The sequence below is a fragment of the Caenorhabditis elegans genome, chromosome IV (assembly GCF_000002985.6).
Source record: "Caenorhabditis elegans chromosome IV".
Lineage (NCBI taxonomy): Eukaryota > Metazoa > Nematoda > Chromadorea > Rhabditida > Rhabditidae > Caenorhabditis > Caenorhabditis elegans.
This window is the reverse complement of record NC_003282.8, coordinates 5,377,615-5,391,914: the sequence shown is the minus strand read 5'-3', so window position 1 is coordinate 5,391,914 and position 14,300 is coordinate 5,377,615. Positions and strand designations below refer to the sequence as shown.

The following is a 14,300-nucleotide window of genomic DNA, read 5'->3' as shown; positions in this document are numbered from 1 at the left end:
CTTTAAAATAAAAGGAAAAGCTGCATTTAGTCAAAAATTATTTGAATAGTTTTGAGCTTTTGTAATTGCGTGGCGAGACCAATGGACTTACCCAATCCGATGTACCTTTAATTTAGCATTTTATTTGCATTTTTGAAATCCTAAAATTCTTTCCTAGGCTTTCGAAATTGACGATTTTCTGTGTTTTTTAAAATTCAAATATCGTTTCCTAGTTTCGAAAATAATTTTTCGTTTTTTAGTGTATCATTTTAAGCTTGTCATTGGGTTTTTTCTTTCTTTGCATAGTATTCCTCGAGGAATTATATTATATTTCACATTTACAAACTCTTGCCTAAAAATGAGACTGTTTTTTTGCAGATGGCGCCCTTGGAAACCATCTACGACGAATCGCTCAACAAATCGGCGGATTCCATTGATGATAAGGTTTTTTTCATGGTTTTATGGCCATTGTAATTTTTTTCATCTTTAGAAATGGTCCAAACTTTTCCCAAGGATTGTCAGCGACCCGGATCGATCATCCAATTTCATGACCAGAGCAATCTACGTCGCGTTTTCGGCTGTTCTTAGGAACCGTAACATTCTTGGACAAGAATATTTCACGAAGAATTACATCACTGGTAAATGTTTTTCTTATCACATTTTATAGTAAATGTTCTTTTTCAGAAAAGCTGAAATGCATGACGCTGTGCTTCAGAAACCCACGGTCTAACCAAATCGCTCAACTACTTCGAAATGCTGGGGATGCAACAAAGGATGGGTTTCTGAAAGAAGTCTCCCTCGTGATCACAAATAATGAAGGAGATCTTGAAGCCATCGAAGTTTTCTCTATGAAGTTCATTTATTTTGAGAATGGCGGCGTGGTTGCTCGTCTGAGCACTGACAAGAATGGCCAGGAAGATCCTCACTTCGCAAAGCTTGCTCAACTTGTATACGAGGGTGGCGACAGCGTACGAGATCAAATGGTGACGATTGTTCGCAGTGTTCAGTTCCTCTGCACAAAAGTTCTCGAACCGTTGCCAGAAGAATTCACGGCTAATTTTCGATTGGAGTACACAAACGATGCTCCATCCAATTTCCGCATTGATGGCTTCGAAGATTCTTCCACTTTTTACACACTTCCTGATGATATCCAATCGGCAACCATTGGTCACTTGCGCCCAGGATGCCACGCTGCAAACATGGAATGCTGGAGCATGTTGATGTCCGATTCATACGAAGCAGAGTTGACTCTCAAGCGACACCTGGACAAAGTTTCCGATAGGCATGGATTCAATCCAGTGAATGTGCTGTATAAATCGTTTAATTCGGAGGACAGTGACACAAGTCTTAGTCAGGCCACTACTGAATCTGTCAACGATCAAGGAGGAAACGAGACTTCTCCGGTGGATGATATAACTGTTAGTTTATTAGTTTTTTACATATAAACAAAAAATTTAAAATTGTAGGAGTCTCTCGAGAAAGCACAAATGTCGCCTATCCAGACGAGACCAACTACTCGCAGAGGAGCCGATGGCAGCAAAACCAGATCGTCTCCATATTCTCGTTCCTGTAAATAATTTTTTTCCTAGCTTTCAATAGATTATAGCTTCATTCTGTAACTTGGCATGTTCTATATCATCGTGTAAAATGTTTTATTGTCTTGAGTGTTTCCTTTCTGCTCCATTATTGTATCCTTAGTTTTTTTTATTCAAATTACAGTCATTCATAAATAAATCGACTGGTGTTATTAAATAGCATGTTTCCCATGACTCCATTTTCAAGATACTCCAGTGCATTTCAGAATTTTTCAACAATTGACCAATCTAAAAAGGATTCTCTCTTTTCTTCTTCTGCTGGATACCGCTCCGAGTATCTTTCGGTAAATCTCGAAATTCTCTTTGTATTCACCATTCATGCTGACCTCGATAACTTTTCTCAAGGTTCTTTGCTAAAATTTATGTGGTTTGCAAGGGAACGTGGCGATTGTTGATTGTTGGTTTCAAGTTTTGAAAAAAAACACAGTTTATTCTACTTTTCAATGTCAGACGTCACAAAATTTATCAGAAAAAGCTTTTTTATTGCAGTGTCTGAAACAATTTTATGTAGTATTCAGGTTGATTGTAGTCGTTTTAAAGGCGCGTGCTACTTTAAATTGGTCTCGCCACGAAAACCATATATTTGTATGTTCTGTTAAAAAATCACATTCTAGCGAACAAATATCTCAATTTTCATTTAAGAAAGAGCAGTCGCGCCTGTCGCCAACAAAATGGATCGTGGCGAGACCTATCGAGAGAAAAATGTTCTTTTGAAGTGGAGTCTTCAGATTTGGCGAATTAATTCACGAATTCACGACTGGATATTACCCAGACACAAAATGTTGTAATTTTTTCGCCAAGAATACCAGGTCATGGGATTAAAAGGATTAAAGATTAAAGAATACAATTTTTGATTAAAAAGATTAAAAATACAATTTTTTATTTCAGAAAATACTGGAAATTCAAACTCTTCTTAATAAAAAACTTAATTTTTATCGATTTTTCATAGTATTTTGGGAAAAATTAATTGTACTTGTATTCATTAAAAAATCTCTCAATGATAATAATAAGAACACATTAATTTTAGCAAATCACATCGATTTTTAAAAAAATCTGCAGCAACGTAGGTTTGGGATTACAGTACTCTTTAAAGGCGCACAGCCTTTTGCATTAAACTCAAATTTTTCGTGTCAAGACCTGGTATAGTATTTTTGGCGCACAAATCACAAAATTCCGTTACTGGGTATTATACACAAATCATGAAAAAATATATTAAAAACCATTTATATACGAAATTTAATTACTGTTTCAGGCACTTTTCAATTACTTTTTAATAAAAAACATCTTATCAATAGAGTTACAATTCTTTGACCGTACATTGAGTGTGTTCTGAATCGTTTCACTTCAAAAAACCTATAAACAAATGTCTTCCACTCTCTCCCTCTCTCTCTTTCCCCCGTCTACCGCCTCTTTCATCGCCCCATAATTTCCGAATTTTCTTCGAAAAATCACTTGCCTCCGCCTTTTTACCTTTTTTTCCAACAAAAAAAATCAGACCACCATTTGGTATCTCACTACAAGAGAGAGAGAGAGGGAGAGACGCAGAAAACGAGATGGTTAAGTATAAAAAGGAGTTGGTGATGACCGTGTTTTGTGACTTTCGGGCTCTTGGAGCCAAAATGTTTGCTTTGTTGTATTCTTATGTTAGTCTAGAGACTTGTACCTTGTACCCATCTACAGTAATCTTAAGCCCCACCTGTTAGATCTGGTTCTTATTTAGCAGTTTACTTTGAGCCACACTCTTCATATGGCAGTTCCTTTTTTTAAGTTTAAAATTGCAGGTAAAAATGCCACAGGGAGAAGTCTCATTCTTTGAGGTGCTGACAACTGCTCCATTCAGTCATGAGCTCTCAAAAAAGCATATTGCACAGACTCAGTATGCTGCTTTCTGGATCTCAATGGCATATGTTGTCGTTATTTTTGGGCTCAAGGCTGTCATGACAAACCGAAAACCATTTGATGTAAGTTTGTAGATTCTCTGAAACAGTAAATTTTCGGTAAAATTTAAATTTTATTATTGAACAGTTTAGTGTTGCAAATAATTAAGAACCCATTTTTTGATTAATTGAAAATACATTGCTGGTAGATTAGAACTCATTTTGTATCACACAATTAAATATTTCCTGAAACAGTAATTATTTTCTTACTTTTAATGCCACCAGATACAAAATACTATTTATTTGATGTTACTTTCTAAATAGATTGTCTGAAACAGTACATCTTTGGTGATTTCTTAACTATTCGGAGGTAATTAGAACTGGAAAGTGGGGCCAGAAATGCGATGTGAGTCTATAGATTCTTTGAAACGGTAAACATTTTATGAAAATTCAATTTTTTTTAATCAAAAGTTTAGCTTTTATCCATTTTAAAACAAAAACTTTTATAAATACTGCTTTGATAACTTTTAAAAGAAAATTGTGATCGTTTCTCAATTAACAGTGGAAATATACTACAAAATAAAAATTGCGGTTGAAACGGGAATTATATTTTCCACCAATCCACCCACTTAAAACCCCACTAATTTATTTCCAGCTCACGGGACCACTGAATCTCTGGAATGCGGGTCTTGCTATTTTCTCAACTCTCGGATCACTTGCCACTACATTTGGACTTCTCCACGAGTTCTTCAGCCGTGGATTTTTCGAATCTTACATTCACATCGGAGACTTTTATAATGGACTTTCTGGAATGTTCACATGGCTTTTCGTTCTCTCAAAAGTTGCTGAATTCGGAGATACACTTTTTATTATTCTTCGTAAAAAGCCATTGATGTTCCTTCATTGGTATCATCATGTGCTTACAATGAATTATGCTTTTATGTCATTTGAAGCTAATTTGGGATTTAATACTTGGATTACATGGATGAATTTCTCAGTTCACTCAATTATGTATGGATATTATATGCTTCGTTCTTTTGGTGTCAAGGTTCCAGCATGGATTGCCAAGAATATTACAACAATGCAAATTCTTCAATTCGTTATTACTCATTTCATTCTTTTCCACGTTGGATATTTGGCAGTTACTGGACAATCTGTTGACTCAACTCCAGGATATTATTGGTGGGTTTTTGTCCAATATGTAGTGTCTTTTTTTAGTACATAGTGTAACACGAAACTATACAATGCAAGTTAATATTCCGCCTAGATTTGATTTTTTTTGGTGATTTGCTTTAGTTTTTCAAACATGTATTTTTTTAACTGTGATAGTTAGCAAAATATTACCATTTCACTAAATGTTGTCGTTGTCGGCTGCTGTAATTTATTTCAGAACATGAGTTTATACAGCTTTGACACTAAAATAATTAATCGACAACATTTTGTAAATTGAAAACATTTTGCTAAATATCACAGTTTATGAGTTTTTTTTGTTGTTACCAAGCAACTCAAGGAAATTTGATAGTGGACACTACATATGTATTAGAACAACTAAAATTTGTAGAAAATTTACAATACTTTTGAAACAGCATAAAATTAGTAAAATGCAATATTTCCAGGTTCTGCCTTCTCATGGAAATCTCTTATGTCGTTCTGTTCGGAAACTTCTACTATCAATCATACATCAAGGGAGGTGGCAAGAAGTTTAATGCAGAGAAGAAGACTGAAAAGAAAATTGAATAAAATATTAGAATAGAGATAATTTATCTTTTTTTTCCGGGTAGTTTACACTTTCTATTAAATGTTCTGATTTGTATAATAAAGGTTTAGTAGAATACAATTATTTTAATTGTTATCTTAAAAACAAAGTATGGTAACTACCTTATGTCAGGCAGGTAGATTTTTTCGTTCCTATGCCTATGTTGAAACCTATAACTTTTTCAATATGAAAAAAAGTTTTTTATTAAAAAATTTATGTTTTTCCGATTGGTGATTTTTCGTCGTTGAAGAGATCGATCAAGCAGTTGTGACTTAAGACAATTTTGTCGTAAATATGCCACATCGCGCTGAAGTACAGTATGGTACCAACAACGAAGACGGAAAAATAACGATAAGAGGCGTTTGGAATCACGGGAACGTCTGCTGGCTAGCATGCTTGGTACATTTCATCAGCAGAATCCCCAATGTCCGTACAATTCTAAGTACAATTGTTAGCAGTATAACACAAGATAGCAATTTGTCAACTTTGGATGCTCTAAAGATCAGCCTACTGAACGAATTGGTGGATGCACTCTCTAAACTGGCTTTGAAACAGTAAATTTTTAGCAATAAATAAATTAAATACAATTTGATAGAAAAAATCCAACTGTAAGCTCGTGCTGGTTAATTATACTGAAATAGTGAGCTCTACAAAAATGAAGTTTGTTAGACTTCTAGAAACAGTGAAAAAAGTTTCGGTCAAAGTATATTCACTGAACAAGAAATGACCTTCGTCCCGATTTTCTCCTTCAAAAATTATGACACCATTCAGCTTATAGCTATAATCCTCTTCTTCGACAGAGAAGCTGTTTTCCGTCGCTTCCGGAGATGAATCAAATGTTGCTATCTTCTTGATATCTTCACGCATCTGTTCTTCTAGAGAATCAGCTTGTTGTTTTGCAGCTTGTGAGAAGATCGTCGATAGTTGGCTGAAAATAATACATTTTTAAAGTTCTTAATGATTATAACCAACATTCTAAGTCCATTGAACATTTGAAGAACATGGGTCATTTCGAGTCGTCGTTTTTCATGTTGCTTTGAAAAATTAGTCTGCATTATTCCAAGATTGTTGAAATTGAATCCTTTCGAAAATGGATAATGCGCATGTAACTGGTGAGCTCTTTGCAATTCAACAAATATCATTGATGGTAGATAGATGAAGCGTCCGAATCCTGCTAATGCCGTTGATAAGGTTTCAAAACCAACTGACACTTGGATGATCAGTGGTGTTCTATCTCCTCCTAACACTCGGCCAGGTATCAATGAGTTTCCACCCACAACTGGGAATAGAACTTGTCCAAATTCCTTTAAAGCTTCCATGCTGCTTTTCGAATTTTTGCTTGCAACAAGCATTATATCCACTATCCACTCGAATGAAACTGGCATCATATCTGCCGCGTCTTGTTGTATATTCCAAATGGGGATATTCCTTGTAGCTATCGACAGATTATGAACGGCCTATAAGTTCATATATTTAATTGAAAACAACATTTTCATACACAATTACTCACCTCAGCTAGTTTTTAGAGCATCCAAAGTTGACAAATTGACATCTTGTGTTATACTGCTAACAATTGTACTTACAATTGTACGGACATTGGGGATTCTGCTGATGAAATGTACCAAGCATGCTAGCCAGCAGACGTTCCCGTGATTCCAAACGCCTCTTATCGTTATTTTTCCGTCTTCGTTGTTGGTACCATACTGTACTTCAGCGCGATGTGGCATATTTACGACAAAATTGTCTTAAGTCACAACTGCTTGATCGATCTCTTCAACGACGAAAAATCACCAATCGGTTAGCTGGAAAAGCTGGGAATAAATTATTTTTTGAAGAAAACTGGTAAAAATATTCAAAAAGATCTTCAGAAAATATAAGGTTTTTTTGCTGATTCGGGTAGTCCCTCCAAGGTTGGCAATATAGTCCACGTGTTGAGCTGTTCGTAATTGCGGCGTGGCAAGGTCATGGCGTGAATGTTGTTGTTGTCAGCTTCCTTTCCTCTTTGTATGCATCCCTCCGGAGTTCACGGCGAAAATGGTTCAAGTGGTTGTTCCTTTTATGTATCGACTGCACGGTTGTCCCTTGAGCAATGGTGATAGATGTGCTCGGTGTTGCTAGCGTCCGTTGTAGAGTTTATAATTATGCAATAATTATCAAAGTCGTGAATAATGGAGATTCTGCTCCATCATATTCACGACATAAAGTGTATAAGTCATTAAGACTGATTGAGTTTGATGTCCAATTTACCTTAAAGGTGGAGTAGCGCCAGTGGGGATTTTGTCTAAATGCACTTATAATGATCCAAAACAACCAAATATCATAATAAAACACTCCAAAAAAGTTAGATTTTTCATAATTTCCGGTTAAACTTTTGGCAAAAATGCTCATTTGCTTAATGGATGCGATGCTTTTGGTTCTGGACAGACTTCAATGCAAACCCGCTGCATTCCTAGCACGTTCCTAGTGGCTCAAGTGCTTCTCGGACTCATACAATCATCCAACAACCTTTACAGAAGATAACTTTAATTTTGAATAAACTTGTTGATTATGTTAAATTACCAAAATTTTTAAAAATATGAGCTTCTCAGGAAACTTAAACAGATGTCGCATGTTTCGACCCTTACAATATTTTGATTTAAATAATTCAAACAAAATTAAAACATAAAAAATGCAGAAAAAATTCTTGTTTTGACTTTTCTCGAAGGTTACAACTTTCAAAATAATTCTAAATTTATCAATTATTCTGTGAATTGCAGCCGAGAAGTGACAAGAAGATTGCTGAGTTGTTGTGACACCGTTTATTAAAATGTATATTCTTGCTACTCGGAAGGGTTAATGAAACATTTATTAAATGAATCAAAATCACACAAAGATATCAGCTTGTCCCATTTTTCTTCTTGGTGTCTCCAAACAATCTTCTTCTTTCTCCGATTCAATTGACTTTCTACTGATTAATTGTGGCATTGAGTTGTCAAATGAACGACTTGTTGCCATAACTCTCATATCCGAAATTTTGACGACGACTGTAGTGAGACGAATGAAGACGGCCATACTGGCAAGAGCCTGAACAATTTTCAGATAAAACTAATTAGATTATAACCAAGAAACTTACAGTAGCAATCATTGAAATCACTGCACACACCAGAGTAACTCCATTAACAGCATGACAGATATCCGAATTGAGTGTTCCAGTTGAGGGAGTTTTCAGATATTGACATGGAGAATCGAGTGATTTAATGAAGAGTGCAATTGTATGTGCAAGATGGAGTGCTGAGAATACAAATGCATGGAGCATGAAGAGAAGAGTGAAGACACCAAATGCACGACGAGTTGAGCAGAGTCCAATGAGTGACATGAGTGCCAATGCGGTCATCAACATATCTGAAACATTCTACATTTTTAGGGTTCAAGATGTACAGATGAAACCAATGTCATTTAGAAGTTGTTCTCAGGTTTACAAAACAACATGAAACAACTTCAGAGTGACATAGTCCGAAGTGTCCAACTGAGAATGCAGTTTTGTATGTTTAAAAGGTCTTCTTTGAAATTACATCAATTCCAAACCCAGTGCACATTTCCTGTATCTGAAACAAACTGCAAATCTAACCTTTAGTATCCAAAGCAGTCTCGTCGAGTACCGTTTTTGATCCGGCAACTTTGTATGCAGTTGAGTAGAGTCCACCGACTAGGCATATGACAGTGATGACAGCACATAGTGGAGCTTCAATTGTCGATAAGCATCCCATTTTGTTGAAGGTTAGTTGATACGAGAAGTTAGTTAGTATTGAGTACTGATTCATTTGTGAGCAAACTGTGAGCATTTATAACGTGTCAAATAAATAGAGTAGAGCATCGCGTTGAGGTAGGAAAGTTTGTTTTTCAAAAAAGTTTGACGTGAATTTGAATTAAATTGTAATTTTTATACAAAATCTTAAGGTAATTTCAAGGATAAAAGTTTTCTGAACATTGGAACATTGGTAAAACTGTGTAGTTTGAAATAATATAATTAAATTTGAGTGTGATAATTTATCACAGATAAATATATTTATCATCCCCTTTTTTTAATATGAGTGGTTTTTGATGGAATGGGCCTCGTCCAGAATAACTCGAGCCCATCCAACACGAGAAAGTGGTGATTGTTCTCTGAATCTCTGGTGTTTCCTGTTCCCATGAAAAGAGTTAAGAAAATATGTATATGGTAGCATTTTATAAAAGTATATACAAAAAGTGCGAAGCCTCGCGTTTTTACCTGAATGCTATACAGCGGACTCATGATCATTTTTTTACTGTTTCTGCTCCACCACTTCTTTTTTTATCGTTTCACGCGTTTGTTTCCATTATCAATGAAAACATCAATAAGTTTTTATCCATGCCCATCGTCTGCGAGAATTCCTCCGGCATGTGGTTCTGCCTCACACCAGAGCATCCAGCGAAGAGCTGACTTCTTGGGATCCAGGAGTTGAACTGCTGGGTCTTCAGATTTGGCTGTCAATTCCGCATTTTTAGAACTGTATCCGTAGCTCTGCAAAAATAGGAGAAACACAATATTTAAATATGGGCAGCCAATTGAAAAAATAAAACTGTTTCAAGAAAAGCACTTACTCGACGAGCTGCAGTTTTGAGATAATATAAGCTGTACAGATCCCACCGGCACCTTGTTCTCTGCGCAAAATCTATCAGTTGATAGTACCGAATATTATCATTCACAAAGGATAGTTCCTGAAATAATTATTTGCATTTTAAAACAATAAACATTCGTGTTGGGTACTTTCGCGACTGATGATAATTTTGAAATCAAAAGTTCACTAGTCTCTCATGTAACCCATCCAACACTGGAATTCTGTAAGTCATTCACCTGGTCACACGTTTTTTTGTTGTTCTTGCGTAGAAGACGCTTGCGGAGCAGTTGCCTCGCATGAGGATCGCCTGTACCTTGTAGTTTCTTAGTGATTGGTGTCCCTGGAGTTTCCAGATTCTTGAAAATCATGTTTCTCAAACGATCATAGTATTCATCGGAGTCATGAGAACTGGAGTACGTCGTTTCTCTCGAAAGGCTTGATTCAGTAGTTTCCATGGTTACGACTGACAGACGAATTCATATCCATCCTTTCATATTCATTCCGAACAATTTTCTTACAAACTAACTATTTACCATAACATTTTCAGTTTCCCTCAAGTTGCCGAAATTTACTATCGGGAGCAATGGATTTTGCAGGGATAGAAGATAATAAAACGGGGTGGTTTTGTAGGAGATAAAATAAAACAATGACAAAAAAGGTATGAGAGACGCCGTGACGTATCCACGAACATTTTTAAAATGTAGTAAAAATGGAATGAAACGATTGAAATATTGAAAATTCAAAAAAAGTTTAAAAAGTTACGTGAACGTGTTCAAAATAAAATTCAAAAGAAGAATCATTTCGTTGTTTGTTAGAACTTTATTTTTAGTTATTTTCGAGAGAATCAACGAAATCCGAATGTTTTCTGAGAATTACCATGAAGAAAATAATATCAACAGCTCAGCCATGGACACAGTTCAATGTTGCTATTCACGTGAAAAGGTAATCTTGTTTTTTTAAAGTTTCCCTAACTCGCATTTGTTTGATTGTGCTGTGAACAGGAATTTTTTCGATGAATCACCAGATTTAGTAAAATTTGGTAACTTCTTGGTAACCGATCAAATTTCAAATTTTAACTAATTTTAGGTCATTTTTTGAGTCGCCATAACTTTTTTAATGATATTTTCAAAACTTTTTATTATGAAATTCGGTGTTTTCAGATAATTTTGAGTATAATAAAGCAATAAAAACTTCATATTGAGAAGAGTAATGAACCAAATTAGAACTGTTTATTCACAAATGTTTTGAAACAGTGAACATTTCTATATTTTTTCAAACTTTTTGTGTCTTTGAAAATTCTTACAGAAATGTTTTGTAGAAGAAGCTGCCAACTTTGCAAAAAGTTTTATATCTCATTTTGCATATTTTAGAACTTAAAGTTTTTTTCTACCTCACGATATCTTACACTATCGTAATAAATTATATTAAATTAAATTAAATAATCTCTGTTTCAATTTCCAGATGTTAACTCTAAATGGATCACCAATGTCTATGTTTCGTCCACAATCGTTTCACTCAGTAATTTTGCTTCATCCAGAACTTGTCCGTTTGGCTCCATCACCGGAATCTTGAGCTCTCTTCATCCGTACTTTTCATGTTCAATAGTTTCTTTTTCGAAATGCACACAATTCACACCAACTCACTGTTCTCACTTTTACTTGAAATAAAGTAATTTCTTATCTGTTTGTGATTTTTTTTTCGCAAAAAGTATTTGAAAAGTCAGGAAATGACAGGTTTCTGGTTATCTAACCAGGAATTCCGTATTAGATAAAAGGGAAAATGACCAAAAAGAACAAAGTATGCGGAAATCATTAAGACTGGCATTAGTTGTCTGAATATTTTAGAATCGTAGTCAAAAGTAGGGAAGTGCAATTAGTTTGAAGCTGAAAAAATTGGCTAATCTGCTTTAAAATTTGTTTTCTAATTCGCTAATATTAGAAATTGACTTAAATTGTTGTTCATATGATTTTATTTCACAAACATTGCACCTTAAATTCAAGCTGTTTGGACGCACAAAATCTTTGGTTGAAATTAACTATTTCTGGTTTTTTTTTAAAAATAATCTCTTCTTTTTGTTTTGCGTCGTTGTGCTTTAATTCATTTTATTCACTTTGATTTGAAAATTCGAAAGAGAATCAGAATTAGCGTTAATTAAACTTATATGTATGTACTCATTGTACTCATAGTACTCATATTATTGTACTCATAGAGTCTTTGAAACTGTAAATTTTTGATAACAAATTAACCGAATTGTAAGCTCAAACCAAAACTTTTTTATTGTCTTATCTCTGTTGGGTCTTCACTGGTAGCCCAAAAATGCCAGTCTGCCTACATGCGTGCAAAAACTGTTTCTGGGTTTTTTAATTGAAACTGTATCTTGTTTTTTTTTTGGTCCAATTCAAACTACTCACTTCAAATGGACTTGTGGAGGACACCAAAAGCTAGGTTTCACAAAATTTGTACGTGATCATAGAGGTTTTGAACAGTAAATTTTTTTGAATAAATTTTTAATTATAACCTTCAGCAAAAATATTTTCAAATGACTATTTTGGATCTTCCCAGTTGTCACAAAAGTGCTTGCCTACCCTGTCTCGTGGTTACACGCGTGCATACTGCTAAAACTCCTATTTTTGACTTTCAACAACTTGATTTGAATGAAAAATCTGACTATGAGAAATGCGTTATGGAGAGTGCGCAATGTCTGTAGAAATTAACTATTTCAATGCATATATTCAAGGTCTAAAAATAATGCAGTAAAAACACCACATGCGCATTATCCATTTTCGAAAGGATTCAATTTCAACAATCTTGGAAGAATGCAGACTAATTTTTTTTTTTCAATGAGACATACAGGTTTTGAAACAGTAAATTCACTGTATAGTTTTAAAACTCCCAAAGCCTGCAAACATTTTTTAATTTACAAATTTGAGAAATTCTGTGTTAAAATCATAAGTAATGGGCAATTTTTTTGCTTAAAATTGTTCTCATGTGCGGAAAATTCTGTGTATGCCGCACATGCCTGTTTCAGAACAAAAGAGCAAAAAAAATTAAGTTGTTTCATTTTTGAAATTCTTTCAATGAATGACTATGAGAAACACGATAGTAGAGAAGACTTTTTGTCCAAAACTATCAGTAAAATGAACATCAAATTTTATTGCTATTCTGAAACAGTAGATTTTATGAAAACATTTGTTATTATTCGAAATAAATTATTTTCCTTATTTTTAAGATGAATTTTATCCCTTGTCAAGATTTTTAATTTTTAGTGACACTACTCTTTATTAATTTAAAAAATTTTTAAACCTGCAAAATATTCAGATTCAAAAATGTGAGACGGTTTGGCTTTTTCAGAATCAGATCAAAATACTATTATAGATTATTAAGCAGACGTTCATTTAAAGATGATAAGTTTGTTATTCCTGAAGCGCATAGGTCTTGCCACGCGGACAACTAGTGACGACTCATGTCACTTTTTAGGGCGGAATTCAAAAAATTTAATTTCAAATACTTGAATAACTGTCTGATTCTATGATTGTTTTTTGCCGTTATTTTTTTAAGCCAACAAAAAAAAAGTTATCATTAATCAATGATCAATGTACCATAAAGACCAACCTGCTTCTCCGATTTTTTGTAGATGAAGTTTTGTTCTTTTGAAGATTTTTTGGTTTCTAGTCACTGTATAGTTTTAAAACTCCCAATTTTTTTTTTAATTTACAAATTTGAGAATTTTTGTGTTAAAATCATATGTATTGGACAATTTTTTTGCTTAAAATTGTGCTCATGTGCGGAAAATTCTGTGTACGTGTACCGCGCATGCCTGTTTTAATATTAGAAATTTTCTTAAAATAGAAGAAGACTATCAGTAAAATCGACGTCAAATCTTATTGCTATTCTGAAACAGTAGATTTTATGAAAACATTTGTCAATATTTTAAATGGATTATTTTCCTAATTTTTAGGATGAAGTTTAGCCCATGTCAAGATTTTTAATTTCTAGTGTCACTACTCTTTATTTAATTTTGAAAATTTCAAAACCCGCAAAACATTCAAATTCAAAAATGTGAGAATGTTTGGCATTTTGAGAATTAGATAATAAATATTATTAAACAGACGTCTATTTAAGGATGATAAGTTTATAATTTCTGAATGCATAGGTGTTGCCACGCGGACAACTAGTTACTTTAACTCATATCAATTTTTGTGCGGTTTCAAATTCTTCAAATCAACTGAACAATTTCTGCCAAAATTTGTTAAATCTGCAAAATGCTGCAACAGATACAACAGTGACCCATATATTAATATGAGCTAGAGTTATTCGCTGTGAGACCCATAAATGTCACAAATTATCATCTATAAACATCTACCGTATTTCCACTATTAATCTTGTATGGCTAATTTCATATTGGTTTGTAAACGTGCAAGTTAATTTTTTGAATTACCTACAGCTTTAGAGACATAGTGTAGTTCTAAGATTA

General features: G+C 34.2%; 5 protein-coding genes, 1 long non-coding RNA gene and 17 other non-coding genes across 23 annotated transcripts; 8 read left to right on the top strand and 15 right to left on the bottom strand.

Annotated features, from left to right (window-relative positions):
- Nucleotides 1–357: 357 nt before the first annotated feature.
- htp-1 (HORMA domain-containing protein) lies at nt 358–1,726 on the top strand (the record flags this gene model as incomplete). Its single annotated transcript, NM_068398.5, has 4 exons — nt 358–423; nt 470–617; nt 664–1,397; nt 1,446–1,726. The coding sequence occupies 4 exons, from the start codon at nt 358–360 to the stop codon at nt 1,554–1,556; spliced, it is 1,059 nt and encodes a 352-aa protein (NP_500799.2). The 3' UTR covers nt 1,557–1,726.
- Nucleotides 1,727–2,870: 1,144 nt separating this feature from the next.
- On the bottom strand, nt 2,871–3,095 carry F41H10.36. The gene has a single exon (NR_053947.1). It is a non-coding gene; the product is annotated as an Unclassified non-coding RNA F41H10.36 (non-coding RNA).
- A 260-nt stretch (nt 3,096–3,355) lies between these two features.
- Nucleotides 3,356–5,286, top strand: elo-6 (Long chain fatty acid elongase 6). Its single transcript, NM_068396.8, has 3 exons — nt 3,356–3,535; nt 4,107–4,633; nt 5,068–5,286. Exons 1-3 carry the CDS (start codon nt 3,362–3,364, stop codon nt 5,189–5,191), a joined length of 825 nt encoding a protein of 274 aa, NP_500797.1. The 5' UTR covers nt 3,356–3,361; the 3' UTR covers nt 5,192–5,286.
- Nucleotides 3,641–3,661, bottom strand: 21ur-11141. The gene has a single exon (NR_053946.1).
- On the bottom strand, nt 3,723–3,743 carry 21ur-8422. The gene has a single exon (NR_053945.1).
- 21ur-14029 lies at nt 3,818–3,838 on the bottom strand. The gene has a single exon (NR_053944.1).
- 21ur-8126 lies at nt 3,986–4,006 on the bottom strand. The gene has a single exon (NR_053943.1).
- Nucleotides 4,970–4,990, bottom strand: 21ur-8696. Its single transcript, NR_053942.1, has one exon.
- Nucleotides 5,287–5,696: 410 nt separating the features above from the next.
- Nucleotides 5,697–5,717, bottom strand: 21ur-8039. The gene has a single exon (NR_053941.1).
- A 59-nt stretch (nt 5,718–5,776) lies between these two features.
- On the bottom strand, nt 5,777–6,595 carry F41H10.12 (CACTA en-spm transposon protein; the record flags this gene model as incomplete). The annotated part of the gene is made up of 2 exons (NM_068395.2): nt 5,777–6,135; nt 6,180–6,595. The coding sequence occupies 2 exons, from the start codon at nt 6,593–6,595 to the stop codon at nt 5,835–5,837; spliced, it is 717 nt and encodes a 238-aa protein (NP_500796.1). The 3' UTR covers nt 5,777–5,834.
- A 1,389-nt stretch (nt 6,596–7,984) lies between these two features.
- Nucleotides 7,985–9,006, bottom strand: F41H10.1 (Membrane-associated protein). The gene is made up of 3 exons (NM_001306824.4): nt 8,815–9,006; nt 8,320–8,588; nt 7,985–8,270 (listed from the first exon to the last, which is right to left on the bottom strand). The coding sequence occupies exons 1-3, from the start codon at nt 8,951–8,953 to the stop codon at nt 8,070–8,072; spliced, it is 609 nt and encodes a 202-aa protein (NP_001293753.1). The 5' UTR covers nt 8,954–9,006; the 3' UTR covers nt 7,985–8,069.
- A 438-nt stretch (nt 9,007–9,444) lies between these two features.
- Nucleotides 9,445–10,281, bottom strand: F41H10.2 (uncharacterized protein; the record flags this gene model as incomplete). Its single annotated transcript, NM_068393.6, has 3 exons — nt 9,445–9,729; nt 9,810–9,926; nt 10,063–10,281. The coding sequence occupies 3 exons, from the start codon at nt 10,279–10,281 to the stop codon at nt 9,571–9,573; spliced, it is 495 nt and encodes a 164-aa protein (NP_500794.1). The 3' UTR covers nt 9,445–9,570.
- 21ur-12984 lies at nt 9,540–9,560 on the top strand. The gene has a single exon (NR_053940.1).
- On the top strand, nt 9,835–9,855 carry 21ur-9334. Its single transcript, NR_053939.1, has one exon.
- A 416-nt stretch (nt 10,282–10,697) lies between the features above and the next one.
- linc-36 lies at nt 10,698–11,507 on the top strand. Its single transcript, NR_101917.1, has 2 exons — nt 10,698–10,768; nt 11,288–11,507. It is a non-coding gene; the product is annotated as a long non-coding RNA linc-36 (long non-coding RNA).
- On the bottom strand, nt 11,012–11,032 carry 21ur-10367. Its single transcript, NR_053938.1, has one exon.
- On the top strand, nt 11,322–11,342 carry 21ur-9599. The gene has a single exon (NR_053937.1).
- A 1,114-nt stretch (nt 11,508–12,621) lies between the features above and the next one.
- 21ur-14946 lies at nt 12,622–12,642 on the bottom strand. Its single transcript, NR_053936.1, has one exon.
- A 289-nt stretch (nt 12,643–12,931) lies between these two features.
- Nucleotides 12,932–12,952, bottom strand: 21ur-11841. The gene has a single exon (NR_053935.1).
- Nucleotides 12,953–13,661: 709 nt separating this feature from the next.
- On the bottom strand, nt 13,662–13,682 carry 21ur-6957. Its single transcript, NR_053934.1, has one exon.
- Nucleotides 13,683–14,072: 390 nt separating this feature from the next.
- Nucleotides 14,073–14,093, top strand: 21ur-14146. Its single transcript, NR_053933.1, has one exon.
- On the top strand, nt 14,077–14,097 carry 21ur-13654. Its single transcript, NR_053932.1, has one exon.
- Nucleotides 14,098–14,276: 179 nt separating this feature from the next.
- Nucleotides 14,277–14,297, bottom strand: 21ur-7851. Its single transcript, NR_053931.1, has one exon.
- Between the last annotated feature and the right edge of the window lie 3 nt (nt 14,298–14,300).